Consider the following 26,091-nt stretch of genomic DNA (forward strand, 5'->3'; position numbering starts at 1 on the left):
TGAGCCAGATTCGCCTGGGTCAGTCGGTGCGCGGTACGGCTGGCGAGAGTGGTGGGCGGCGGTGTTGTTGTCGAGGCAAAGGAGATGGTCGTGACGCAGCGCGAGATGATCGTGCTGACTCGGACCTGGAATTGCAGGAAGGTTTGCCGTGTGCACGAGCAGTGATCCACTTTCTACCAACTACAAATGTACCTAGGTACATACACATCATCTTCGCCACCGACCTCACCTCACCCCATCATATGATAGAGTCAACATGCACAGTCCTGCTCTCTCACACCCGAAGCTGGGTGGGCAGTGTAGTCTCCGACCATCCACGGTCTGGTCCTAGCCATCAGCCCATCGCCATCGGCACCAGCAAACGACGATATGTCAACCCACTCCCGGCGGGCCATTGCGAGCCAACCCTCACTACGAGATTCGAAGGTGCGGTCCAGCAATCTTTCCCCGTACTCTACAGGGCGTCTCTCAGCAAGATGCTCCAACACGCAAGCACCAGCACTACTTTGCGTTAAACCAGCATATTCAGCCTCACTATACCTGTTCGAGGTGTTAGTTCACGTCCGTGCTACCCCCATGTGCCTGTCGTTGACGTATTAGAGAAGGACGCAGCTGGCAGGGAACAAGCTGACTTTGGAGAAACTCTGACCGAGAGCAGGTACAAAGGGATCTCCATGTTGACTTGCGCCTGTCTGATCAAATTCTCGATGCCTGGCCAGCTATGTTTCGCCAGCACCAGTTTCTCAGTGCGGTGCAGCGCAGTCTGCTCTTAGCTCACAGTTATGAGGCTGCTGCATAGCAATTCTCATTGCGCTCGCTAACAAGATTAAATTCCATCAGTGGCCTGATGAAGGTAGGGTTGAACAGCGGCACTGGTATACTCCGGACAAGCAAATGCCGGCAGCTTCCAATTTCGGAATGCACGGATCGCGTCTCGACACCCTGTTTTCACGTGGTACCCAGGCCCCCAATGCTTGTCACCAGATGTACAACAATAGTTGGTGGCTAGGTCACCTCTCGCGGTCATTCGTTTCGTCGCGACCTCTTCCTTTCATGCACTAGCACACAGACCTCACGACGGAACTCGTGCCTCAATAATGGCTCTACTACCGCGCAACTATGGCGCCATGATATGCAATGGACCATTCAATGGTGGCACCGGCTTGGATCTCCGAGAAGCAAAGAGTAACGTTGTGGACTTCTGTACCAGCGTGGCGCAAGCGAATGTCGGCATCGATGCGAACCAGACGGCAACCTATAAGACTTCTCGCGGCGACTCAGATATGAGTGTGTCAATCACTTACTCCAGCACATGCGAAGCAGATGCGGTCTACACCATTGACATCAACACATGTGAGCAAACCTTCTACAGGATACTGGAGGAATGCGACAGCCATGTCAAAGGCAACCTAGGACACTTCGGCGGCAATGTCACCAACGATTGTGGTGTCTATGATATCTCAACCGAGATCAAGGAGATTGTTCGATGTGGCGGCAACCCATACAATGATCCAATGGATCTGTACACTTCTGCCATCGACGACGCGATCTACGAGTACTGCAACAAGTCCTTGATGCTGAGTTCGAGTTTCGAGAATAACGACAAGTTCTTCCAGTCTGTGCCGCCAGGAAAGTCCTACCACAACTATGTCTCGAGCAGTTTGCTTGTCAGGATCATGACGCAGTTCAGCGATCAGGGACAGGAGGATTGCGCTGTGACAGCGGACTTCAACACAAAGGGCGAAGAGTGTCGAAGGAAGTTGTCGGCTTTGCGCGATCAATGCGGTGTGCAAGGAGGTGGATTGAGTGAGAACGGGAAGAATGGATGTGTTCTATGGACTATGTGGGGACAACATCTGCGCTGAAATGCAACACTGGATCTTCTGGTGCCATGGCATCTACACGACATGGTGTCACAACGAAGTCTGGCTGCAGAGTGCTTCGAACCAACATTTGCAACGCAGTCGCTCACTCAAGAACTTTCATGATTCAACGGATCTTCGACAAGCTTTCATAAACCAGCGCCAGTATTCAGACAGTCTACGTCGACCTCATGCTGTGTGCTTGTCTCTGGAGCATGAATGGCTAAGGAGGCTGGTGGAGTCGATCTGTTCGGGGAGCTGTGAGCAGCATTGTCAGTGCCTGTCACCTTCAACTTTCGAGAGACGTCCCACCTCGAATGCTTGCCGAGCTCGACATCAGCTTCACCTTTAGGTCCCAAAGGTCCCGTCCACTTGATGTGTTTCCAGTAGAAGGTCATGCCAGCGACTGCCAAAGTCGCAACTGATATCACGGTTGCGAGTACGCCATAGACATTGGTCGGAATTACGTTGTTGTGATCCCCCAGTCGATGATCAGTTGGAAAGACTATCGTTGCAGTTGTGGTGGATGGAGCTGTGTGGATGGAGGAAGTGAGGGTGAGGGTGGATGATATGGAGGTGATGTTCTGAAGCTCCGACGAAGCTTTGGCTGGTATGAAAGTAGTCCGCATTGCTGAGTGCAGTTGTTGTCGATCGGCTGCCGTGAGTCGAAATACAAAGACATCTAGTTTCGCCAGACCGCGAGCTCCAAAGGACCGGAGGAGAATTACTGGGGATGAACCGCGCACGAGAAGCTGCAGCTAGCTCACGAAAGCAATCTGAGTGTCATCTGCTGCTGTGTAACGTGAATTCAGATCAGCGTGCCTATGGCGCTGCAATGTTTCGAGCTTTCCTTTCTCGGCTCCAGAAGTTCAGCCGCCACATGTGATGGCAAAGTGGTAGTGGCCACCGCGTGGAGTCAGCACATAGGCACCGGACTCGATCGAACACACCTCAGACCTCCATGCGCTTGCGCCTCACAGTAAGGTCACGTGGTGAGGTTGCCAGTGGGCGAGCGGCACGCCATGCCATCAGACACACAATCGCGCTTCGCCTCGATCGTTGGTCCGTGCATCATTATCGGACACTCTGTATTACGAATACCATGATATACCTACCCCTCCGTACCTACTTGACCACCCTCCTACGTACGTCTAACCATATCTCATACTACCTTACTCTCCGGTTCCACTTGGCAGGCTGGTCTTGTCAATTACTCACATAACTTCGATCACCGGAGAAGTCGGCTGAGCACGAATGGAGTCTTCACGAAATCAGCCATCGTACGTAGTGTCATAGCACAGACCTGGAAAGTGATCGATGCTCCAAATGACCCTCAAGGAAGTTCGCAGCCGCTGGTCGATCCCTGAGATCCATCTACGTGCTTGAGCATTGCGTGGATCATAGCGACCAGTGGGAGGCACTTGAAGCAGAGTACGGTACGCAGACGGTGGTGTTTGTGAAAACATCGTGTGGCGAATTATATGAATTTGGCTAGTAACCGATGCCAAATGTGCTGTCTTTGTAGTAGACGTCAATGGTCTCAGCATAGGTCCTTTTGCTAGCTATGGTTAGGCATTGGAGGCGCACTGTCGTTCCGATCTGTCACCAATCGCTCGTCGATGTAGGTAATTGTACCGGCCGAAGTTGGTAGCCTACCTTTGAGCTCATGAGATGAGGTCTGTTCTGACCACTGTACGAATGTCGAAGAGTGCTGGCCTTCCTATGTCCGCCTTGAGCGCCCGACCAAACGTCTGAGTACGGGACTCGAACGCAGAGCCTTGGCGAAATTGCGCAACAAAATGCAAAACAATCGAGACCTGCTTGCATTTCTGATCTCAGCGCCTCAATGGCAGTCCCTTGAACAGACTACAAGACTTGATTGGTCCCGATTGTTATGTTGGTGCATTTCTGAAGCGCAATATATAGGCAATAGTTTGATGCCCTCCAGCCGCCACCACTTTGGCATTGCTGCTTCGCCTTGACGGCATGCTCGACAGATGACGAGACGTGACTATCCCACCTCCATCCTATGACCAGCCGGTGGGTGATATAGAGGCACATTGCGCGGCTCGGCATCATATTCTTCCACAATCTACTGCGTCTTGCCCTTCCCCTCTCCCGCCTCCGTATGCTCCAAAAGATGCGGCTTCCACGCAAGGAACACCCACCTCAACCCCAACAACACCGCCATATTCACCGTCCCACCGACTAAAAACAGCTCCTTCACCCCATGATCCTCCCCAGTCAACCACAGCCACGCAAACAACGCCCCTAGAAAGACCTCCCCGGTCCCCTGCACAAGATACGCCGCCTTCCTAAACCCTCGCTGCTGCTCCCCAGCATTGCCAGATCTCGGGTTCGGCCACGAGAGGATCAGCGGGATCGTCAGGCCTGCAACAACGCCCCCGAAGATTCGAGTGAGAACTCTCGTCGCGGGAGTTATGAGGGTGGGGGACTTGAGGATGATGTGCAGGGCGATGTCGGGGTTGAGGAGGAGGGAGGGGAGAGAGGAGATGTTGCCGAGGATTTCGGCGAGGAGGGCGAGGCGGAAAGGAGTCAGGCCTAGGGATGCCATAGCGGAGGGTACGACGGGTTCTACAAGGTGGGTCGTTTCGAGGTTTGGGAGGGTGATGTCGATGGGGACTTCGATGGCCACGCTGCCTTTGGATTCGTTGTATTGGAGGCGTGGTGGGAGCTGGGATAGTTGGTCGTTGTTGACGATGAGGTGTAGCTGGAGGTAAGCTGGGATCTTGTAGGTCATGGAGATGGAGTGGTAAGTATGATGCACAGGTCTGTTACTGGAATGGAAGGATGATGTTGGGGTACTTGGATACTTCGGGTCATGACGGAGGCTTGTAACAACATGTCTCGATGGAGGTCTCGGTACATGCACTTGAACGTCGTTGATGCAGGTATGAAGCCTGGTCGCAGAATCATGTGAGGTGGCAGCTTTCACGTGGCAGGCGACGTCATGTTCGAAACGCGAGTTCATTTTACATGGATCTTGTTGTTGCAGATGATCAAATGGTCCTCTGACACGTTGCTGTCGACCATGGCCAGCACAGATTGCATACGCATACATGTACAGCTCGCCTACATGCGGTCGACGGGCAGTAGCTATTGGGCGGGACGGTGATTGAGAGCCGGAACGGTGGTACCTTGCAGCTGCCACGTCGTCGTCAGGAGAGGGAACAGGCATCCGCTTCCATAACTCACCCAGACCGCCAACACCAGGCCAATCGTGCTGCTTCTGCTGCGCTGATGCCCGATCTAACATCTTCTGTCAAGTCAGGCTACGATGTCTAGCTCGGCCGTCCACCAGCACAACCAATACCTGCGAGAGGTCATCACAGAGGCCCCTCCACCCATAAATGCCAGATTCTTCTATAGGTCCGATCTGCCCATCGATGATCCGCTCTCACCCTTGCCACCACCAGCAACCACGAGCGACAGTGCATGGGTCAAACAACCACCCAAGCCATTCTCCCAATATGACAATACCGCCCTCGACAAGGCATGGCACGAGCTCAGGAGGAAGATCTTGAGATGGAACGAGGAAAGAGGCGAGAAGGATAAGAGCGACTCGAAGGAAAGTAGTCGAGTCCGACAGAGGTCCGGTTCTTCGACCTCAAGAAGTGGACGAAGAGGATCCGGTTCGAAAGATCCAGTTGGACGATCGAAACTAAGCAAGCTAGCTGCCTCTGGCCTGAACCAAGTGGAAAGCCCAGCAGCCGAGGACGAGACGCCTGCAGAGGTCCCAGATACTGCTGCAGAGTTGCCAGCCGAACACAGCACCACGGGCAAACCTTTCACGAGGCTGCCTTCACGACATGCTTCCTCTGCGAACACCCCCATCCGGCCACGTCCAAAGCAACATGACACTTACAAATGGGACGATTCGACACATCTCCGAGACCATAGCTCCGCGCCAGATAAGAGGAAAGAGGTCGAGCCGAGTCCCAAAGACAAGGTTGCTGTGGGTTTGTCGCGACTACACCAGGTGGAATTGCCGGATCTGCAGATGACCCCGATCTACTGGGCACCAGTCCACGATACAGCACAAGTAGTACGCGGGACATGGTTCTACCAGGACACAATGCTGCCGGTGGAAACGCCGGTGGCTAACATGCTGGAAGCTGGATATGTTGATCTGCAAGTCTGGACCGAAACATGGAAGGACGAGCTTAACAGCGCTGTCGAAGTCGGCGCTGTCGGCGAGATGAAGATTGTGCATAAGCTATGGCCGGACAAAGTCACTCATTCCTCCACTCCGCCTGGTAGTATCAGGCGTCCATCAAGAGAAGACGACCTGCTGCGAGCTGCAACCGCGAAGCTATTCGTTGGAGAACCGGAGACTGATGAGCAACAGAGGGCAAGAGCTGTCGAGGCCGCATGCGACATTATTGATATCGCCAGTGGTGCTGACGGATCCGACAATAAAGCTTATGGAGAGTCGACGTACGGTAGGGCAGGCAGCGCGCGTCAGTACAATACGTGTGGCGTCATATATGCGAACGATCGAGAAGCAAAGATCTTGAAGCCAACACTACTACCTTCTGCTTATTATGGTAGGCGACCACTAGCCAACTACATTCGCAAGGGTCACTCAATCGGCATACCTGTGGTTCGCGGCTTCGACCAATCCACCTGGGACAAATTACATCCTCCCAAGACTGGCGCCAAGACGCAAAAGGCAAAGCAAGGCGCTGCTTCTGCTGGGCCGGATGCGAAGAAGAGGAGTCAAGTCGACCCCGATCTTGCGAAGAGTGAAAAGCCGGAAGTCACAGATCTGGTTTTCGTGATCCACGGTATAGGTCAGAAGCTGAGTCAACGTATGGAGAGCTTCCACTTCACACATGCTATCAATGCCTTTCGGCGAGAAGTTATGGTTGAGCGCGGTAACAAAGAGGTCAAGACACACTTCCGCAAGGACATGGGTGGCATCATGGTGTTGCCTGTCAACTGGCGACATTCCCTGTCATTCGAAGAGGGTGGCTACAGAACAGAGAACGACTCACGCGCGGATGACCCCTCGGTCAATGAGTTCACCCTCAACGACATCACACCTGACACCCTACCTTCCGTCAGAGGCATTGTCAGTGATGTTATGCTCGACATTCCATACTACATGTCTCATCATCAGCCCAAGATGATCGCAGCCGTGATTAGAGAAGCGAATCGAGTCTACAAGCTCTGGTGCCAGAACAACCCTGGATTCTCGGAACATGGCAGAGTCCACATCATTGCGCACTCTCTCGGCAGCGTCATGTCCATTGATATCTTGTCCAACCAGCCGACGATCGTCCCAGAGCACCTTGCAGATCCAACCCAAGTCGACATCGAAGACGTGGATCACTTTCTCTTCAACACCCACAATCTATTCCTGGCAGGCTCGCCAGCGGGCTTCTTCATCCTGCTCCGCAAGTCTCAACTACGACCTCGCATAGACCATCCATCGGCCCAAGCGCTTTCCGACCCTACCACCAACGTAGCCTCTATCTGCGGCGAACGTGGTCAATATGGCTGCATCTCCGTCGACAACATCTACAACATCATCAACGGCTACGATCCGGTCGCCTACCGCATGAATGCCGCCGTAGACGTCGGCTACGCAGCTGCCCTCCGCAAAGCGACCATCCCGTCAAACACACCAGGATTCTGGTTTTCGGCTGGCACGTCGAATACTTCTCGGTGGTTCGGCGGGTACTCTAGCTCCGCTAACAACGCTGCTATCGCTCCGACCTTGCCGAGGCTTCCGAGCAATGTTGAACTCGAAACGCATAATTTCACGCGCGAGGAGATTGCGGAGAAGAGGATGTTGCTGCTTAATGATAATGGGCAGATTGACTTCATGGTGAAGTATGGCGGTGGTGCTTTTGAGATTCAGTATTTGACTATGTTGGGTGCGCATAGTGCTTATTGGGGTCTTAAGGACTTTATCAGGATGGTGGTTGTTGAGGTTGGCAGAAGCGGTGGACGGGATGGGACGCTGCCTGGGCTGAGAGCTGTGAAGAGGAGGCTAGAGAGGAAGTGAAGGTCGAGGTCTTGAGGCCAAAGGGGAGGAATAGGTTGATGTCGCGTTGCATGTCGTAGGCGTTTTCCTCGATTGAGACGCGGATAGAATAGAGGTTCGTGGAAGTTGAGATACCCCGTTATTGATTTACTGATTTTACGCAACATACAGTGTCGTGCTCCAACCATCTCATTCGCTTCTAGTATCTATTCTCAGCCTTGCTTTACGAACTTCTGAGTGATCTTCGTCCTCCCTCTGACTCAAGCGTAGACGGCATACGTCCCTTCCTCTGTCAACCTCAGCCAAGTCTGTTCAGTAGGCTTCAGTGATTGCCTTCCCATCATCGAATCAGGAGGGGGGCGTAACCGATTTGGCGGTAATGAAGGGTCGAGGACGAAGTCCGCGGCTGTGGGTGTTGATCGGATGTAGCTGACCTTCGAAGCCGGCTCTCGAGTACTGATCATGTCTCGAGTCTCGAGTCTCGAGTCCCCCGCAGGCGAGCGCACCCACTCCTACGGCCAAAAGCCCTCGATAGCCCGCCGTGCCTCAGCAGAGTCGCAGTTGACGGGCACAACGACGGCCCTCATCCCCGTACCATCGACCGTGGACTCAAGGAGCTCTAGCTTTACAGTATTCGGTACTCCTGCCCACTTCTCGAAGGCAAAGTGTATGTATTCCCATAGCATCTCCGCATCCATCGCCATGTAGAGACGCTCGCGTGTCGCGAAGTGCTTCCAGCAGCGAACGTCTCGAAGCAGCTGCAGATGCTCTGCCGGTAGCGAGCGCATCCACTTCGCCAGTATGGCTGCGTCTACTGCCTGTTTTATGGTCAGTCGAGCGATCTTTGTGTGAGCTGTAGGATGGATCTACCGGAATGACGAAGAGCGTGGTGCTGTAGTACTGGGTCGCGAATTTGGCTCGGGACTTGCGGTCGATCCGGAGTGAGGAGGGAGGCTTGTGCTGGTTCGTGATCTCGATTTGGCCCGGCGCGGTGCAGAGTGCGTTGAGGGAGGATGCGCCGATGAGGGTGAAGTCGAAGATCATGTCTTGCAGTTCTTGTGGGAGGGCTTGGATGCGATTGTCGAGTGTGATTGTGGGGGTCGTCATGGCGGTGGTAGTTGTGGCTGACATAACATTGTTGTGTAGGGATGCTAAAGGAAGTCTAGAAGAGAAGTATGTGTGACAAAATAGAGGAGGCCAAGGCACATGACGTAAGCTTTGAAGTGAATAACTTTCACACATGTAGTTTGAACGTTGCTAACTAGCGATATCTTGAGGCCTCTCAATGGACCTTATACTACTTTCTTTGCCACTTTCAAACATGCCCAGGACCTTGGACGTAGTTCAGCAGTGCAAACCCCTGACCTTCCTTGGATAGAGTCCGACGAATAGCGATGCGAATAGCATAAGTCCACTCGCTCTACTCCCGCTGCCAGAAATTCTCAATCAAGCTCCACGCCTCTGCCAACGACAGCGTAAAGGGCACAATGATGATCCTCTCTTCCTTGTCGTCGCCAACCTGCCGTGTAGCTTCCAAGCTCACAGCTGCGGCGCCAACCTTGTTCTCGACTCTGCCAGGCCAGAAGCTCCGGAAAATCAGGACCCATCTGTCGTATATACCGTGGGCGTCGTTGCAAGGCGAGCTGCACGTGCAGCGGACATCACGTAGAGCTCGTCCGTACTCGATTGGCAACGACTTGAGCCCACGCGGAAGATCTTGCGACCATCGTCTCATCTAATACAGTGTCAGTGATCAGGCTCACAAGTCCTGGCACTGCCCTGACTTACGCGGAAGATAGTTGTACTGTAGTAGTGAGCTGCGAACTTGGCGCGTGAAGCGCGGTCGATCTGCAATGACAGTGGCACTCTGTAGTCGCGATCGACTTGTACCACACCTGATGATGGAACAGCTGCAATAGCTATTAAGGTGAAGTCGAAGATCATGTCTTGCAACTCTTGTGGTAGAGAGCTATGCGGTTGTCGAGGGCGACCATGGTTGTTCTGGTTGTCGCACGCATCTTGGGGAATTTTGGTGCAATGTGCAGGTCTCGTTGAAATAAGCTGCAGAGCATTGATGCTTAAGTATATCCGAGTCGTGTAAGATGAGTGCAATAAAACATGTGCACGCATGTGGCGTGCACAGACCCCATGTGCGAGGAAGCAGCAGCCAAGCATCGGCTAGTCACTTATGCGCTTTCAAGCCACTGTTCCTTAGTACATCCAGTACAGTCTCCAATCAAGACAACCTTCTCTAGAACAAGACACTCCACCCAATCTACCATGATATCGGCTCGAATTCCTTCCAACAGCTTGTCATCTACGGTCTCAGCTCTATACAGCAGTCCTCCATGATACCCCTCATCAATACGTGTGATCTTCGTGTCGACATCTGCCATATCTCCTACGGCGTGTTTATGCGCTTCGAAAGAGCTGCCTCGATGCAGAGAGACACGATAACTTCTTTCCACTGTTGGCTTCATGAAGCAGTAGCGCAGTGGTGCTTGGTATGGGCCCGTCAAGCTGGTGGGATAGTATCGGGCCTTTCGTAGGAGTACAGCGAGGGAGCCTGGATTCTGTAGGCTGACAGCACATATCAGGCACAGTAGGATGAGCAAGGCACTCATGAAGTCAACTATGTCTAACGAAGGATTTCGTGGCATGCTGAAAGACACAAAGGTTATGCCACAAGTGGGCATGCTAGGATAAAAAGTCGAGAGCCTGGATTCGTCAACTCTTGTTGTATGGAGACTGTCATGACATCTGTTCCTATTCGAAGTCGTCGAGAGGCGTAGGCACGTGTCAACGGCTGGCGGTGCATAACCTTCGTGACGCTAAGCGCCGCCAGCCCGAGCGGCACAGTCGATGCAGGCAATCCTGCGTTTGACCTCCGCAGTTGGCTTCCGATCCTCATTGGCATAGTCTTCTTACGTTGTTGTAGCTCTATTCGTATGTGTGAGGCATGTTCACAGCTGTCCTGACTGTGAGCTCGTCAGTACTTGGCATGACGCAAAGGACACCTTTCATCACAGCTGCACTGTGCCGCGTGCTTATGTGCTTCCGCGATCCCTTTTCATCCGCCAATCCACATTGTCCATCGTGCAAATAGTTGACAAGGGGTGACTGGTGCAAGGGGTGGCCGGTGAAAGAATGTCTTGTAACGAAACGCCTATACAACTATTAGACCATGATTGTCGACCGACAAATCCCCATGCTACACCATGCTCTCCCATGCTCTATACTATGCCACCTTATGCTTCCCATGCTGATCGACACCGTCGCCATGGCTTCCGCAACTCCCTCACTGATGTGACACCTATGACGAGTCCGAGTACCAGCACGACACTGCAGTATCTCGCACAAATGCCTTGAGCTCCACGGTGACGCAGCCATGCTGGTTGCGAGGCCTCTCGCTGTCGGTGAACGAAAGAGTCCACTTCTGGTCCTCACCAGTCGGGCACGCCTTGCCGCCAACACCGTTGAAGGTGAGAACTCTCGTGTCAGGATCGACCGCGAATCCAGTTCTTGCCGCGCTCTTTGGTAGCTGCTCAAAGACTCCAGTAGTGTATCCAACAAGACCTCCGCCCATGTCCGACGCGTCAACCCAGAGGTCTTGTGGAGGGTTGTCGGTCTTGTACAGACTGATGCTGGTGTCCTCCTTGAGCCAGAAATTCGCAAAGTCTTGCCTCGCGCCTCTGTCGCAAGATGGACTTTGCTTGCCTCCAACGAAGATGCCCCCCATCGTTGCAGTGAGGCCCTTGTTGAAGATGCCTTCGCCTGTGGCTGCGATGCCGAATTTGTCGCCGACCTTGGGTGCTTTCCACACGACATCTATTGGATCCATTGGGGATGCTGCCACGAGCGTGGAAGCAAGGGCAGCGAGACCGAGCATGGAGGTGTGCATCTTGGTTCAATGTACTTGACAGGTTTCAAGGACGGTGCCGAGTAAGTGGTATTGTCGATGGTGGCTGCGTGATTCGGAGAGGTGAGTGTTTACGATGCTGCTTGGTCAAAAGGTTTATTCAACTTATACCTGCAGATGGTACCACGATGCTGGTTACGATGCACTTCCAAGGATTCGTGTCCTGACGAGGCCTGCTCGAGGTTTGGGCACCACCTTACCAGCTTACCTGCCCCGTTCATGGTGTTACAAGCGGATTCCACACTAGTTCGGCAGCAAGAATAGCTGCCAGTGTGTGGCTATGTCGTAGCCCTGTCATCGTGCGAATGTGCAGCGATGGTCAAGCGACCGTGACGTATGTAACTTACAAGAGGTGGCGATCATCGTTGGAAGTCGTGTATCCCTTTACATAAGACCCTCGTTATAGCGGACGGGTGAGGCGGATCCATTCGGCGGTGAGTTTCAAAAAGGGATAAACGCCTTTTAGCCTGCACCTGATGAATTCGGGCGGGCGGACCATTACCGGACCGAACTCCGAGGACCGTGCTTTCCTCGTGACTTGCCCGCGATCGTCTTCTGAGTCCTGACATGTGACTCTCGCCAAGAGAAGCCATGTACAATCTCACGGCTGTCAATGTCTCAAGCGTTTCACAAGGAGGATCAGGCACACCGATCTGTAGCAGCCTGTACAACTTGGGTCTCACAAACAAGGAGCGGAATCTCCGGATCTGTTCAGCAAAATGAGTCGCTCTGCTGAAACTGCAGCACCGCGGTGGCACTGTGGAGGGTAGATTTCTGCCACAATCTCCTGAACAATGTGGCCGGTCCCGGTGGCCTGATGCAGCCTGCTGGCACGTCTGCCACTCCACCCCAGATCACTGACAATTGAGCGTCTTTGAGCAGATCGGAGTCGTGGCTGTCAGCTTACGCCTCGTCTGGTGCCCTTTGAGTCCACTGGTCATCCCCCAGCACTTTACAAGTGAAAAGACGAGGCTCATGCTGTGTTCTGGATTCTCAGATATGGACTGCCGAACGATCATTTACCCTACCGCGACTGGCGTTTGTACTCGAAGGATTTTACGAAATATTGAGGCTCAAAGCTTGCTATCAGACATCACCTCCAACAGTGACCGGAGCCACATTCTTGACGTTCACTGGGACTGCTCCATCCTCGACGACGGCGTCGACATTCCAAGCAAGAGTGTAAACGCCATCAGTTGAAGTGGGCTTTGCCCAAAACTTCTGCTCCAGATCGCCAGCGTCACTGACCCATGCAAGTTGGTTGCCGAAGAGGATGAAGCCGGAGGTTGTCAGAGAGTCGCTATCGTTTGTGGTGCTCATGAAACCTGCCGCTTGGTTCGCACCAGGAGAAGTATCTGCTCATAAGTTAGCTATCAAGCACAATACTGCAGCGCGGTGTGCTTACCGATGAACAACGTAGTGGCCGTCAGCGAATCGGTTTCGTTGCCAGACGCCGTGAGCGTGGTGGTTTCCTCTGGATCATCGACTAAGGTAAAGTTGTTAGCAACAGGCCAATTCAGCACAAAGGGTACTCACAGGTCACGTTCGTAGCGACCACCACATCAGAAAGTGGTTGCACACCGATCAATGCCACTTCTACGATACATCAGCACTGCACACATAACATTCGATCAAGGCTTACCATCGGCGTAGTAGACTGGAAGTCCTTGGATGCCTTCGCCATAGCAGTAGAGAGAGCCGAAGTATTGTGTGGTACCAACGTCCTGGCGTGCTGTCAATGCTGCAGCACGGGCAGCGCCTGTCAAGAAGGCAAGGCCGACGACAGCGCACATGGAGGTGTGAAGATGCATGGCGTAGAGCTTCTGCGTTGTGAGGGTGAGGTATCTTGAGTGCAAACACAGAGCTACAATCGGGGTGACTGACACATGTTATAGAGCCTGCTGACGCAATGTTTCGAGCATCCATATAGTGCAACCATTCTCCAGCACCCGTATTGCATACTTTGCGCAGCACTTGTTGCTTCGCATCGGTAGCCGGTCCAGAAGTTGGCCGCCTAAGTTCATTTGCACTGACTCCTGCATCTGCAGTCACACTCACACGCCGCTTACGGGGCACCACCAATCCGGAAGCGTCAAGGTCTGACAGCAGCCGGCAGGGATGCCTCATCTTTGGTCATTGCATATATCGCCAAGCCCAGCTCTGCACGCATGGCTGCCACGTTCTGGCTAGTCGCAGTGCGCGCAGTGGTTGCAGGTGCCACTACGGACTGTCATACATCGGATGCGGCGTTCAATCCTTACCGTCAGCCCTAGGTCGAGCAATGTCAGGACCCACCGATATATTGGTATAAGCTCGCCAAGCGTTACACTGCGTGAGGAGCACCTGAAACGCGGGTTCCTCGCCAAGATTCGCGTCTTCGGAATGAACGCTCAAGCGAAATGCAGCGAGAATCACATGGGCAAGCGAACAGACGAAGTACGATTGAGTGCAAGGCTTGTGCCCAACAATCACTGTTCCGGGTCGCGAGAACTGATCGCGAATCTTGCCAGCCGCGGGCAACGGCATATAGCTAGCACGGACAATTTGGCTGACCCGAGACGCAGGCACCGAGCCACACCTCGTCCAGCTCATGCGGCTCCCCAGTTCCACCTCTGGCTGCACCAGCTTCCTCCACATGGCTGTCAACCTCACTTCATGTGTGGTGTGTAGTCCACCTCTACCGGACTGTAGGCTTACGATGGCAGTATGCTATAGCACCTTCAACGCCTCCATCATCGCCGTAAACGCCATTGTGTCTCGCATGAATTCCGCAATCAAGTAGCGATAATGGCATCCGCTATTGGTCGACACCATGGACGCCTCTCGCTTCAGCTCGCTTCCTGAATCCTCGGGACAGATGCACGATGCACCGATGATCGCCTTCTGTGGAGTCGCTGCTATTCTCTTTCCCGTGCTGGCAGAGGATTCGGCGAGCAGCTAATGCATCACTGTATCTACTGGCCGCTTCTTCCAGCTGAACATCCCGTTCTAAATGCATCCTCAGCCGTATGCTCAACCGAGGCAAACCGACAAATTCAATGACTTCACCAGCACTAGAGGACGCACATCGGGTCCCGCAGCTACAAATTTAGGACCATTGCATCAGACTCTGACGATGCGAATACTGCGTTTCGATTCTCGAGACTTGGCGCTACGCTTGAGCTGCGGCTTCAACGTTCGAAACAGTGAAGTAAGCTTGGATCGGCACAAACTCACAACAACCACGGGTTCTTCCCTGGCCCGCAGCCCGGTCCCTGCGGGTCCTTCACACAATCCGTTTGTCTCAAAGTGGAAAGTAAGCAGCATGCTATTGCCATGCATCGCTGGCATCCGATAGTATTCGCGCGGCCGCGGAGTGCCTCAATGTTAGCGACTCGTAGTGATCACGAGAATACCACCGAGCTGGAGAGGATTCATGCATCCGATGCCTGCTGCAAGGATGCGTGGACGTCCACACTGAATACATATACCTCCTTCGCTCAAACAACACCGACGCAAATCAGGATCCATTCATTAGCTCTGACGGCCTTGTACCTTTGAGCTACTTCGAATCATCCCATCAAGATGCGTTCCTGCTTCGCCTTGTGCGCTATTGCATCGTTGGCAAGCTTTTGTCATGCTATCGTGCCTTACAAAGTCCCTCGAGCACCGTACCCATACGGCGCCTCTCACTGGAACAAGCGACAAATCGTTACTGGGTACGTATCAGAATCGAGAAGGCAAGGCTTCATCATGTGGCCCGCGTTAGTGTTGAGTTGATGGCATCGCAATACAGCACGACATCGTAGCGCCTGGCTAACGTTTCATTTGTAGCGGTCCAGGCAATGGCACCAATCCAGGCAATGGCACCAATGGCACAAACTCTACATGCGCTGGCAACACTGCTAGCGACCGCTCAAGCTGGTGTAACTTTGACATCAACACTGACTGGTATCTGGATGGTCCGGACACTGGCCGAACCGTCGAATACTGGTTCGAGCTTGTCAACACAACCCTGTCGCCAGACGGTGTCCCCAAAATTGCTCTCACTGTGAACGGCACCATGCCAGGTCCAACCATCGAGGCCAACTGGGGCGATACAGTAGTCGTCCATGTGCACAATGGTCTGGAGAACAACGGCACTGGCATTCACTTCCACGGAATCAGGCAGAACTGGACGAATCCTGAAGATGGTGTTCCTTCCGTCACACAATGCCCCACTGCTCCAGGCGACACTGTCACGTACACGTGGAAGGCGACACAGTACGGCAGTTCTTGGTATCATTCCCACTTCGCCGTGCAGGCTTGGGATGGTCTCTTCGGTGGTATCTTGATTCATGGTCCAGCCTCTGCAAACTACGACGAAGATCTGGGCAACATGTTCTTACAAGACTGGGATCACAACACGGCCAGCTCTATGTACTCCTACGCCGAGACTCGCGGACCTCCTCCCATGGCGAACGGTTTGATCAATGGCACCAATGTCGGGGCCGACGGTGGTGGCGAGCGCTGGCAAACTTCTGTCGAGACGGGCAAGTCGTACCGTCTGCGACTCGTGAACCCATCGATCGACACTTTCTTCGACTTTTCTATCGACAACCACACTCTACAGGTCATTGCGGCGGACTTCGTGCCCATCGTACCATACGAGACCAACCTCATTGGCCTCGGACCCGGCCAGCGATACGATGTCATCTTCACTGCCAACCAGGAAGCCGTCGGCAGCGACTTCTGGCTCCGAGCAGTGCCAGATCAGTTCTGCAGTGCCGTCAACGGCCAGGAAGACGACATCAGAGGCATCATCCACTACGGAAGCAGCACAGCCACCCCAAGCACGGTCCCCTGGACCACAGATGATGCTTCGCTCGCTTGCCAGGATCCACCATTGGCAAGCCTTACCCCAGTCGTGCCCAAGAATGCTGGCGCGCAGCAGAATCAGGATACTAAGAACGTCACGATCGGTCTCGCGCCTGGTACCAACGTCTTTAAGTGGTACCTCAACAACGTTACTTTCTTCTCGGAGTGGGAGGACCCGACTGTGCTTCAAGTGGTCAACGGCGACCACTCGTACGATACACAGCAAGGTATCATCGAGCTTCCGAATGCAGACGAGTGGATGTAAGTCAAGCTCCTTTCTTACCTGTGGTGCTGATGATCTAACGTAATGCAGGTACCTCGTCATCCAGCAAGCCAACACCGCCCCACACCCGATCCATCTACACGGGCATGACTTTTACGTCCTGGCCTCAGGCTCCGGCTCATACGATTCGAGCGTCGCACTCCAGACAACTAACCCACCTCGAAGAGACGTGGCTATGCTGCCATCGGCAGGTTACTTGGTCATAGCTTTCGATACTGATAACCCTGGTGCATGGCTTGGTAAGTCATTCTCCGAATCCTCGTCACATGCTTAGCTAATCACTCATAGTGCATTGCCACATCGGCTGGCATACATCCGAAGGCTTCGCGCTGCAATTTGTCGAGCGGGTTGACGAGATTCCTGGACTCTTCGACGAAGATAAATTGAGGAGCAGTTGTGCGAGCTGGAATGCTTATGATGAGCGGGTTAACCTTGAGCAGCATGATTCGGGAGTGTAAAAGGGTCAGGATAGAGTGGAAGGAAAGGCATCGTCTCGTAACATCGACAGAAGCATTTTGGTATCGTTCGTAGCCGTGTTGTATCGCATTGCCAAGGGAGCATAGTGGTTCAAGAATTTCTTCGCTGGCATTGCCGCAACTTTGTAACGACGCGGTCGTGTGCGCCCGATCACTTCGAGGAGAGCTGGTCCTTGCCCTTTGGTCTATTCCCATCGAGTGTCGCAGACTGTCTGCGCCCCCAAGATTAGCCGATTTCCCAAGGTCTTGACGGCGACCAAGAGTCCAGACGATCCACCCAGCTTCTCACCTTCCAGTACAGCAATCCCAGCCGGGCGATCTGCATCCTCCACCATGATTCTTCTCAGGTGCCGATTCCCAGAAGTGAGCCACATCACCTCCAGCTGTCCATTGCGACGCTCACGCTGGATGTTGGTGTGCAGGATCTTTTGCAGTAGGGCCCTGGCGACAGTCTTGCTCTGGCCTGACATGTACATGTTGTGCTGCGTGAGAGACAAGAGCAGCAGGTAGAGCTGGCCTTCTGGCTGGCCATCGTACACCGACAAGCGCTTTGGTTGTGGAGCCTCGAGACGTACTTCTCTCAAGGAGGTGCGAGCTTCTGGTGAGAGGCTGTCGAGCCATTTGATGCAGAGAGCTTCACCGTCGTGGAGTTTGAAGAAGGTGAAGGTGGTGTTCGCGTAATACTCCTGGGCGATCTTGTTGCGAGTGGCGCTGTCGATCTGGAGCTGTACTGGTGGTTTGTAGTCTCGGTTGATCGTGATGTTGCCATTCTCTGATGTGTCGAGGGTGAGGGTGAAGTCGCGAATCATGTCGTAAAGTTCCTGGGGCAAGCCTTGTATGCGCCCTCGAAGCTCGTCCATGGGAGTTGCGGCCATGATGTGCTCGCGTGGGTAAGATTACTTGGGAACATGTGAGGTGGTATGTGAGTGGCGTTTTGTAACTTCGCGAGTTAGTAGCCGGTGGAGTACAGAAGTTGGGTCTTCATGATCACATGCAACAGACACATTCATTAGCGTGAACGAAAAGCCGACAGTACTTACGTCATTACCAGGCGAGGCACTATAAGACATCCTCTTCTCCAAACAAACCCCGTCCTCAAACATACGCACCACAATGCAGCCTCGACGTCGAGCAAGCCCGCTCCCAGACCAAGTCTTCGAAGACACCAACATGCATCAACCAGAGCGCACAGCCGCAGGCGATGCAGCACAGCCACACAAAGACACCGACCTCCGCAACCGCATCCTCAACTCCCACAAGAACTCTACGACGACATCCTCGACCGCACCCTCACTCCCCCAACTAAAGAAGTGCGAATTACCAAGACCACCAACCCCTTTCCTCACCTCCTCCACATCGACCGCAACACGCGCAAGACCTTCGCCACCCGCTACTACAGCACAAGCTCCATCACATGCGACTCCTGGGTCACTGCCAAAGCCTGGCTGGAAGCAGTCGAGCCGGCGCACACTCACTTCATCACCAACGAGGTCGTGTACCAAGGCTGGTTTGTCCCCGACCCAAGTCCGATCTTCCACCTCGTCTTCGATGTCGAGTGGGGCCCTCGCATACACCTCAGAGTCGGAGCGCAGATGCCTACCCTGACATTCAACATGACGGAGAAACGCGTGGCGGTGTGTCGCAGACCAAGCTGGTTTGCGTCGAGACAAGCGATGGTTATGCCGGCCAGTTTGGGTGCTGGACCCATGGTCACCACTTCCGCTGCTGGCGCTACTGGGGCGGAGATTGAAATTGAGGTTGCGGGTATGGATTGAAAGATGCGGAGATATCACCTCTTATGTGTGCATGTGGAACGGTGAGTGCCGAGGTCACCCTACGATGCGTTCTTTCCGTCAGCTAATACTTCATAGAAGAGTGCAGTACTCCTACGTATCCTGAACCGTACTGGAACCTCAAAGTCGCTGCATACCACGTCCGGGTACCTCTCGTGCGCGAACAAGGGGCCATTGTACTCTTTCTACCGCCTCACGGGCGTGAGGTTCACCCGCAACGGCTGAAGAAGCCACAGAATCTGTAGAAGCATCAGTGACACCTTTCCATCGAACCCACCATCAATGACACTCACATAAAACCTCGCATCCTCAACCCACCTCCCATGCTCCCCATCAAGCTCCAAATCAAACCCCCAAATCAACTTCGCCGTAACCAACCTCGCCTCTGTCAACGCCAACTGCTTCCCAATACAATTCCTCGGACCCATACTAAAAGGCTTCAGAATCTCATCAACTCGCTTCCCAGACACCCCTTGAACTTCGCCTCCTTCGAGCCATCTCTCAGGTCGGAACTCCTTTGGGTGATCGAACAGTTTGTCTGACCTGCCCATGTAGAATTGCCCCATTGAGACGTGTGTGCCGCCAGGAACGGCGTGGCCGTCGATGATGTGACCTTCGCGTGGGGTTACTCGCGGGGTGATGTAGCTGGCTACTGGGAAGATGCGGAGGCTTTCGTCGATGACGGCTTTCAGGTAGGGGAGGTCGGAGATGGCTTTGATTGTGATGTCTTCGGTTGTTGAGAAGGTTCCTCGGATCTCGTCCTTTAGCTTCTGCATGGCGTGTGGTGTCTTGCATAGGTGATACAGTGTGGCGCTCAGACATGTACTCGTCGTCTCAGCACCGCCACCAACGATCAGGATGGAGTTGGAGATGAGTTCAGGCTCTGACAGTCTATCAGTACCCTTCATGTCTCGCAGCATCAAGCCCACGAGATCTGGTCGAGACTTTTGGTCGGAGCCGTAGCCTATGTCTGACACCTCGCCCTTCTCTCGTCTGAGCCGCTGGTTGACGGCTCGGTACGCAATGTTCATGAACTCATCCCGCTCGTCTAGGACTTTCTGCGGCGCCATCATTGTCAAGATCTTGAAGGAGAAGCCAAAGCGACGGAACTGGTTGAGGAATGCCGTCTGCTTCAGGACACTGAGGAGGAACTTGGGCCAGGGATGCATACGCCTCAACTCGAGACATTGAAATTCTTGGTCGAGGGCAAGTTGGCCAATAACATCGTTCAACGTCCGCAGAAGCCATTCTACCACATTCTGAGATCTCTCCTTACTCGCGACAGCGAGCTGACTGCACAGTAGATCGGTGTACTTCTGAAGGACAGGTTCGACTTCGGCAATGCCAGCATTGAGGAAAGCAGGACCTGCGAGCTTTCGAAGTCGGGTGTGCTCAGCGTCTGGAGCGGTGATCATACTTTCCGGCAAGGCATTGCCATCGGGTAGCTTTACTTCGTTCGCAGGTCCGAAATGCCACTCAGACTTCCGAAGCTGTGGCCGCGAGTTGTAGATGTGTGGAAAGGCGGATGGTGAGGAGAAGGAGAGCTCGTCTGGAGCTAAGCGCACTGTGTCGCCGTACTTTTCGTGAATGGCGGCGATGCATTGGTACAGGTCGCCGGTGGCATGGTGGTAGGAGGCGAATAGTCTTGTGGCTCGCCAGAGGAGTGGGCCGGGGTACTTGGCAAGTGGATGGAGGGGAGAGATGTTGTATAAGACCTTCAAGATGGTGTAGCCGATGAAGCGTTCGTATGTCAGCACATTGCCATCAAGACACGCCTGGAGTGCTCACCACGAACGTTAGGCCCGCGGTAAGCCAGACAGCAGAGGTCGCGCTGTGCTGTAGGCTTTCGATCATTGTGCCTGGCCTCAATGCTCGGGAATGCAAACCAGCAGTAGCAACAAGGATCTACTTGTTATGATGAAGCACTAGCGGAGTCAAGCTGTGCGAGTCGGCTTCAAGCGCTACTGCATCTTGTGCTTGTGCTCATGCATACGGCTCACCTTACCGGGTTGCGGACGTGGTCACGGCGGGATAAGATGCCAAGGTGTAATACATGATGTTTCCACTGCCATCATGCCATGAACTGCGGTGCAGCGGGCCACGTTACAGCCGAGGAGTTATGGTGGCTTCCTGTTGCAGCCAAGAGTGGTGGTGTGGGCAGAGTTGCGGAAGGATGTAGCGCGGTCAAGGGCATGTTTAGCGGGCACTTCCATTAGAACTAGCGTGTGGGCACTGATGGCGAATGAGAGAGCCATCAATATGGCATCAATGTTTGATGCTGACCTTCCTGTCAACACCAAACAACAAGACTTTGTCGTGCACTGTGACAACATGATATGGTAATACTTCCTGGCATCGCATGAAGACGCAGTCAAATGACCGCGTTGCTTGCTTGCTTCCTTGCTTGCATAGAACGAGCGTCCACAAACACATGCCGCATCGAAACTGCATATGACCGGCGCGCGAGCCCATTGCATTTCCATCGAACGAACGAAGTGATAACGGGGCGCGACCGGCGACAGGCGCTATGTGTCTGCGTCGTGGACATTTCAAGTGGACATAAACGTGAGCTGTTGGTCTTGCCTGGCTGTATGCTTCCGAGTAGGACTCCTACGATTTGTGACTGCACAAAGAATTGGAATGCAGCATTGACAGCGCAGAAACAGCACATCCACAGAGACTTGACATCAATACAGCCCCAAACCCTACATGCACACAACCAAGATCGACAGGCACTCCGCTCAATCTGAAATTCTTGGCTGAAGTCCGCGCCCAGACAGGCCACGCGACAAAGGGAACATGCAGACGCCCCAGACTTGGCATAACATAGGGAATCATGCCTGGGCGCCACAATCACTGAGACCGCCAACACAAGCTCCCATACTCAGCCTTCTCTTATATGCGAATGCGAATGCCTGAGGCTTGTTGATTTCTTGAGGATCAGCCCATCTGGGGGCCGAATACAGTATATAGCAATGATCTATTCCATGGTGATACAGTGGCTACCAGCTTGACTGCGCACAACGAAATGCTTCTCTATCAGGTTTTGGTCTGCTTGTTGTTGCGGACAGTGTATGCGAGGAACAGCTCTCCTTTCCAGCTTCACGATGAGGCATCAATGGCATTGCTGGGTTCAAGCAACCAGACCATGCTAATGCCAGGACTCGGTTCTGATCTTGACCAAACTGCAAGCCTCTTCACAGGCTTGGACAAACGACAAAGCTGCCAACCAGGTTATGGCTTCTGTGATCGTGAGTGACATCACATCATGTCCTGGTCAACAAACTCGCTAACCATGTGTCGCAGGATGGAACATCTGCTGTCCGGATGGAGCTGGTGCGCAGTGTTGTCAAGCTTCCGCGACGTGCGTTACACAGGGACAGGAGTGCTGCAGCGCGGAAGCTGGAGTAGATGCTTGCGATGTAGGACAGGTACGTCGTTAAACAGTCCCTCCGGAAGCGCAAGTTGTGATACTGATTCCGCTCAGAAATGCTGCGTGGGAGGCTGCGCACCAGCAGACTCAACATGCTGCAGCGGAGGCCGCTACTGCGACGGCCAGTTCCCCCAGTGCTGTCAGGGCGGAGGCTGCGTCCCAGATGGTGCGCAATGCTGCGATGGCTGTAAGTTCCGCCGCAGCTCCCAAGCAACCCTCTCTATCATGCTAATGATGAGAATCTCAGTCTTCGCCGACGGCAGACGCAAATACTGCGAAGCCGGCAACAGCTGCTACGCCTTCGACGACTCTCCCAACGACATCTTCTGCTGCACAAACAGCGCCTGCACCGCACGAGTCGAAGGCGGCACTTCCATCACCGTCACATCATCCATCCCGACCTCCACACAACTCGCCCGTACCACGGAGATTGCCCGCACCACGCAAATCACGCGCACAGTCTACTACAATTTCACCTGCACATGGTACTACTACCGCTACTTCTTCGCCATCTACCAGCAAGCCTCGGCCGTAACCTCAACGATCCGGACCACGACGACCACCTTCTCTGTGCAAGCCACCAACTCGGCGGAGGCTTCGAGTTTGGCGAGTGTGCAGTTTGTGACGATTACGGCGACGCCGCCGGCGGATGCGAGTACGCAGCTGGCGACGTATTCTCGTCTTGCGAGCGCGACGCCGTCGGAGGGGCCGTTGCCTACTGCTGTTGTTGGAGGTGGGGGTGGGGATGGGGACAATGCTGTTATGGGGCCGAGTGCGACGCAGGCTGTGGGTGGGGGACAGGTTGCTGCAGCTTCTGCTCGGGTGTGCTTTTCTGGTGCTTTGCTTTTTGGGGCTGGCTTGGTGATAGCGGTAGTGTTGTGCGGATGAGCGGCGGGAGGAGGTAGCGTGGACGATGAACAGTTCAAGTGGCAGGTTGGTCTTAAGGGACAGATACGTGCGAATCTGATTGATATGATAATGCTGAATGTAATGCAAGATGACTTATCTCCATTCCCATCGAAGTTCCCCCAGAAGAGGACTCTTATCCCCAATATGTTCTACCAGTCCCCAGATACGCCCTAGCATTTCCCTACCTTCTTTTCCAATGTCTTCGAAATATCGTTAGCTTTCGGCCCAATGACCATACTTCTCCCAGATCAAACCCAAGTACGTCCGATAGGAGGTTCCTGTAACTTCGGCACAACTGCATTCTTCCACTTCGAAGCTATCTTCTGGATGGGTGAGAGTTCCGCGGGGTTCGATGGATCGCATGTGATCTTGGCCCTCTCTGTTTTCCTGTCTTTATCTTTGGGTTCGCAAATCTCAATTGCCGAGTCAGCCCCGAGGCGGCCCAGCACGTTCTTGCTCGGCGGCGTGTCGACGAAGGGGTCGTCAGCAGAGGAGTCGCAGTGCGGACTCGATTCGAGCTCCTCCGAGCACTGGCCTGCTTTTTGACGCTCGCCATCACTCGCTGTCCTGTGGTACACAAAGCCGCACTGCTTCGCGAGCGCCTTGGTCCGTTCAGAGAGCCCTTCGGGAATTGGAGTAGTTTCGAGGAAAGGATCGTCGAACGGACCCCAGCGCACGAGCACTGGCTCTTGTCGAGCATCGCCTTTGTCTGTGCGTGCCCAGTTCTTGGTGGTGATTGACTGAGCAATGACTTCAGCGTGCAGTTGAGGTGCTTCGTTTTTTTGTTTGAGAGTGTAAAGCTTGCCGGTCAGGGCATTCTTAAAGCGCAGGACTTTCTCTGCAGCGAGGTTGATGTCGTCTTGCAGGTACTTCGTGGCTGTTTTGTTGATGGACTCGCGAGCCTTCTTCATGTCCTCTTCGCTGATGCGTTTGTTGGTATCGTCGTCGGCACCCTCACTGGTCTCGTGTGCAGTACTCTCACTGGCCTCCTGCTCTTTGTCTTCTTGACGCTTCTTTCTGACATACGTGCGGACGGACTCTTCCGTGATGTCAACTTCCATCACTAGGCAGACGGAAGACGGTTTGTTGGTACCATTGGCATTGACGTTGAGTGCCCAATCAAGCAAACGGCAAATGTCGTCGAATCTGAAAGTTGATGTGGCGTTGTAGATGGGCAGTGTCTCTTCAAAGATCTGTTTGCTGGCAAGCAGAAGACCTGCTCCTGGTTCCTCGTCGAATACGAGTTTCTTCCGCTGGCGGCTTCTTGACGGGTAGCAGACTACCACACCACTCAGCACCTCCTCGTAGATGCGGTTGCGAAGCTCCTTCGGTAGCCGGAACAGTCCGATGGTCGTCTCCTGAGTCATCGCGGTGGTGTTACTGTAGATCTGCTGGTGATATAGGTGGTTGTCTTATCACAGTGAAGATGTCGGCGAGGACATCTCTGCTTGAAGTGTAGGCGCCAGCATGATCATCTTGATCGCGTGTTCAGAGGTGAGGCGGAAGTGATGGGTCTCGCAGTCACATGGCTGTCAAGATCCGATGTTCTGAGCGCGGAGCGCGATCTGGCTTGAGTGAATGCAAACCACTCGCAAACGAGCAATACCTTTGGCTGTCACTCGTGCTTTGGGAGAAGGGGTTGCGGGATACAGATCGGGTAAATGCAAACGTTTGTGGCCAGGACTCAGCACCATGAGGTGCCATTTCAACGCTTGGCAGTCAGCGGTACCATCATACATATATATCGATCATACTCAGCAGCTCAGCGAAGCCTGGACAGCCTCCTTGACCCTCTGCTTCAACGCATCGCCGTCAATCTCGATCACAAAGTTGACCTTCTGCAAAGACTGTGCCGTCGGCGCCAGAGCTTTCTGGTAGGCGTGTATGTTACCATAACCCGGCGAAGCATAACTCGTGTCCACATCCAGGTAAAACTTCGTGCTGTTCTTAACGATCGACGGTTCCAGCATGACAGCCGCAGCAGTCTCGTACCAAAGCGGGAACTCGGTCCCATAGTAGTTGGAAATGAGCTCAGTGTACGGCGCGCTGACTTCATGGATCTCGTCCAAGAAGTCCTATGTGCTCATGACCTGGTTCGCGGCATTGCTGACAATGGTGATGTTGGGGAATTCGGCAGTCAAGGCCATTTTGGCGCCTTCGGAATCGATCATGAGGTTGATGTCGCTTTGAAGATCTGCCAGGAGGACGGTGCCGGCTGTCTGGAGGAGGTTAAGATCGAGGTAGCCGCCCATTATCACCAATTCTCGGCAATTTTTGGCGAAGTTGGGATCCATACGCACAGCAAGCGCAATGTTCGTGACGATACACTACCGGCGTATACAGTGCTCTCGATGATAGCGGGCATGTCCGATCGTGTTGTTCTTGTTACTCATGCGGTCGCTGTCGTGGAGTAACATTATCGCCGAGTGCTCTGTAGGCTCAAGTCGTACTCTTTCGTTCCGGTCTACGTGGCGGCATGAACATGAAGCACTTAGCCATCATCCGTGCTGGGCCAGGTATACACGTTACGAGGTCTCTTAACGCATCAAGTGCATGTCGAAGCAAAA

At 53.7% G+C, this 26,091-nt stretch overlaps 15 protein-coding genes across 15 annotated transcripts; 5 read left to right on the top strand and 10 right to left on the bottom strand.

Moving 5' to 3' along the window:
* Positions 1-1,097: 1,097 nt before the first annotated feature.
* CLAFUR5_11104 (uncharacterized protein) lies at positions 1,098-1,865 on the top strand (the record flags this gene model as incomplete). Its single annotated transcript, XM_047910252.1, has 1 exon — positions 1,098-1,865. One exon carries the CDS (start codon positions 1,098-1,100, stop codon positions 1,863-1,865), a length of 768 nt encoding a protein of 255 aa, XP_047765023.1.
* A 146-nt stretch (positions 1,866-2,011) lies between these two features.
* On the bottom strand, positions 2,012-2,260 carry CLAFUR5_11105 (uncharacterized protein; the record flags this gene model as incomplete). The annotated part of the gene is made up of 2 exons (XM_047910253.1): positions 2,012-2,120; positions 2,175-2,260. 2 exons carry the CDS (start codon positions 2,258-2,260, stop codon positions 2,012-2,014), a joined length of 195 nt encoding a protein of 64 aa, XP_047765022.1.
* Positions 2,261-3,954: 1,694 nt separating this feature from the next.
* On the bottom strand, positions 3,955-4,623 carry CLAFUR5_11106 (uncharacterized protein; the record flags this gene model as incomplete). Its single annotated transcript, XM_047910254.1, has 1 exon — positions 3,955-4,623. One exon carries the CDS (start codon positions 4,621-4,623, stop codon positions 3,955-3,957), a length of 669 nt encoding a protein of 222 aa, XP_047764894.1.
* Positions 4,624-5,160: 537 nt separating this feature from the next.
* On the top strand, positions 5,161-7,896 carry CLAFUR5_11107 (putative phospholipase; the record flags this gene model as incomplete). Its single annotated transcript, XM_047910255.1, has 1 exon — positions 5,161-7,896. The coding sequence occupies one exon, from the start codon at positions 5,161-5,163 to the stop codon at positions 7,894-7,896; it is 2,736 nt and encodes a 911-aa protein (XP_047765024.1).
* Positions 7,897-8,387: 491 nt separating this feature from the next.
* Positions 8,388-8,982, bottom strand: CLAFUR5_11108 (uncharacterized protein; the record flags this gene model as incomplete). The annotated part of the gene is made up of 2 exons (XM_047910256.1): positions 8,388-8,693; positions 8,746-8,982. 2 exons carry the CDS (start codon positions 8,980-8,982, stop codon positions 8,388-8,390), a joined length of 543 nt encoding a protein of 180 aa, XP_047765034.1.
* Positions 8,983-9,295: 313 nt separating this feature from the next.
* On the bottom strand, positions 9,296-9,819 carry CLAFUR5_11109 (uncharacterized protein; the record flags this gene model as incomplete). The annotated part of the gene is made up of 2 exons (XM_047910257.1): positions 9,296-9,610; positions 9,664-9,819. 2 exons carry the CDS (start codon positions 9,817-9,819, stop codon positions 9,296-9,298), a joined length of 471 nt encoding a protein of 156 aa, XP_047765033.1.
* A 1,369-nt stretch (positions 9,820-11,188) lies between these two features.
* Positions 11,189-11,776, bottom strand: CLAFUR5_11110 (Cell wall protein phiA; the record flags this gene model as incomplete). Its single annotated transcript, XM_047910258.1, has 1 exon — positions 11,189-11,776. One exon carries the CDS (start codon positions 11,774-11,776, stop codon positions 11,189-11,191), a length of 588 nt encoding a protein of 195 aa, XP_047765488.1.
* Positions 11,777-12,880: 1,104 nt separating this feature from the next.
* Positions 12,881-13,605, bottom strand: CLAFUR5_11111 (uncharacterized protein; the record flags this gene model as incomplete). The annotated part of the gene is made up of 4 exons (XM_047910259.1): positions 12,881-13,149; positions 13,200-13,280; positions 13,331-13,390; positions 13,437-13,605. 4 exons carry the CDS (start codon positions 13,603-13,605, stop codon positions 12,881-12,883), a joined length of 579 nt encoding a protein of 192 aa, XP_047765489.1.
* A 1,753-nt stretch (positions 13,606-15,358) lies between these two features.
* CLAFUR5_11112 (Laccase-2) lies at positions 15,359-17,371 on the top strand (the record flags this gene model as incomplete). Its single annotated transcript, XM_047910260.1, has 4 exons — positions 15,359-15,492; positions 15,608-16,891; positions 16,944-17,152; positions 17,202-17,371. 4 exons carry the CDS (start codon positions 15,359-15,361, stop codon positions 17,369-17,371), a joined length of 1,797 nt encoding a protein of 598 aa, XP_047765486.1.
* A 203-nt stretch (positions 17,372-17,574) lies between these two features.
* Positions 17,575-18,264, bottom strand: CLAFUR5_11113 (uncharacterized protein; the record flags this gene model as incomplete). Its single annotated transcript, XM_047910261.1, has 1 exon — positions 17,575-18,264. One exon carries the CDS (start codon positions 18,262-18,264, stop codon positions 17,575-17,577), a length of 690 nt encoding a protein of 229 aa, XP_047765487.1.
* Positions 18,265-18,502: 238 nt separating this feature from the next.
* Positions 18,503-19,164, top strand: CLAFUR5_11114 (uncharacterized protein; the record flags this gene model as incomplete). The annotated part of the gene is made up of 2 exons (XM_047910262.1): positions 18,503-18,699; positions 18,789-19,164. The coding sequence occupies 2 exons, from the start codon at positions 18,503-18,505 to the stop codon at positions 19,162-19,164; spliced, it is 573 nt and encodes a 190-aa protein (XP_047765484.1).
* Positions 19,165-19,367: 203 nt separating this feature from the next.
* On the bottom strand, positions 19,368-21,036 carry CLAFUR5_11115 (Averantin hydroxylase; the record flags this gene model as incomplete). The annotated part of the gene is given in 3 exon segments (XM_047910263.1): positions 19,368-19,421; positions 19,476-20,957; positions 20,971-21,036. The coding sequence occupies 3 exon segments, from the start codon at positions 21,034-21,036 to the stop codon at positions 19,368-19,370; spliced, it is 1,602 nt and encodes a 533-aa protein (XP_047765485.1).
* Positions 21,037-22,210: 1,174 nt separating this feature from the next.
* Positions 22,211-23,503, top strand: CLAFUR5_11116 (uncharacterized protein; the record flags this gene model as incomplete). The annotated part of the gene is made up of 4 exons (XM_047910264.1): positions 22,211-22,433; positions 22,489-22,613; positions 22,670-22,802; positions 22,863-23,503. The coding sequence occupies 4 exons, from the start codon at positions 22,211-22,213 to the stop codon at positions 23,501-23,503; spliced, it is 1,122 nt and encodes a 373-aa protein (XP_047765482.1).
* A 269-nt stretch (positions 23,504-23,772) lies between these two features.
* On the bottom strand, positions 23,773-24,891 carry CLAFUR5_11117 (uncharacterized protein; the record flags this gene model as incomplete). The annotated part of the gene is made up of 1 exon (XM_047910265.1): positions 23,773-24,891. One exon carries the CDS (start codon positions 24,889-24,891, stop codon positions 23,773-23,775), a length of 1,119 nt encoding a protein of 372 aa, XP_047765483.1.
* A 387-nt stretch (positions 24,892-25,278) lies between these two features.
* Positions 25,279-25,818, bottom strand: CLAFUR5_11118 (uncharacterized protein; the record flags this gene model as incomplete). Its single annotated transcript, XM_047910266.1, has 2 exons — positions 25,279-25,584; positions 25,615-25,818. 2 exons carry the CDS (start codon positions 25,816-25,818, stop codon positions 25,279-25,281), a joined length of 510 nt encoding a protein of 169 aa, XP_047765492.1.
* Between the last annotated feature and the right edge of the window lie 273 nt (positions 25,819-26,091).

The sequence above is a fragment of the Fulvia fulva genome, chromosome 8, assembly GCF_020509005.1.
Source record: "Fulvia fulva chromosome 8, complete sequence".
NCBI lineage: Eukaryota > Fungi > Ascomycota > Dothideomycetes > Mycosphaerellales > Mycosphaerellaceae > Fulvia > Fulvia fulva.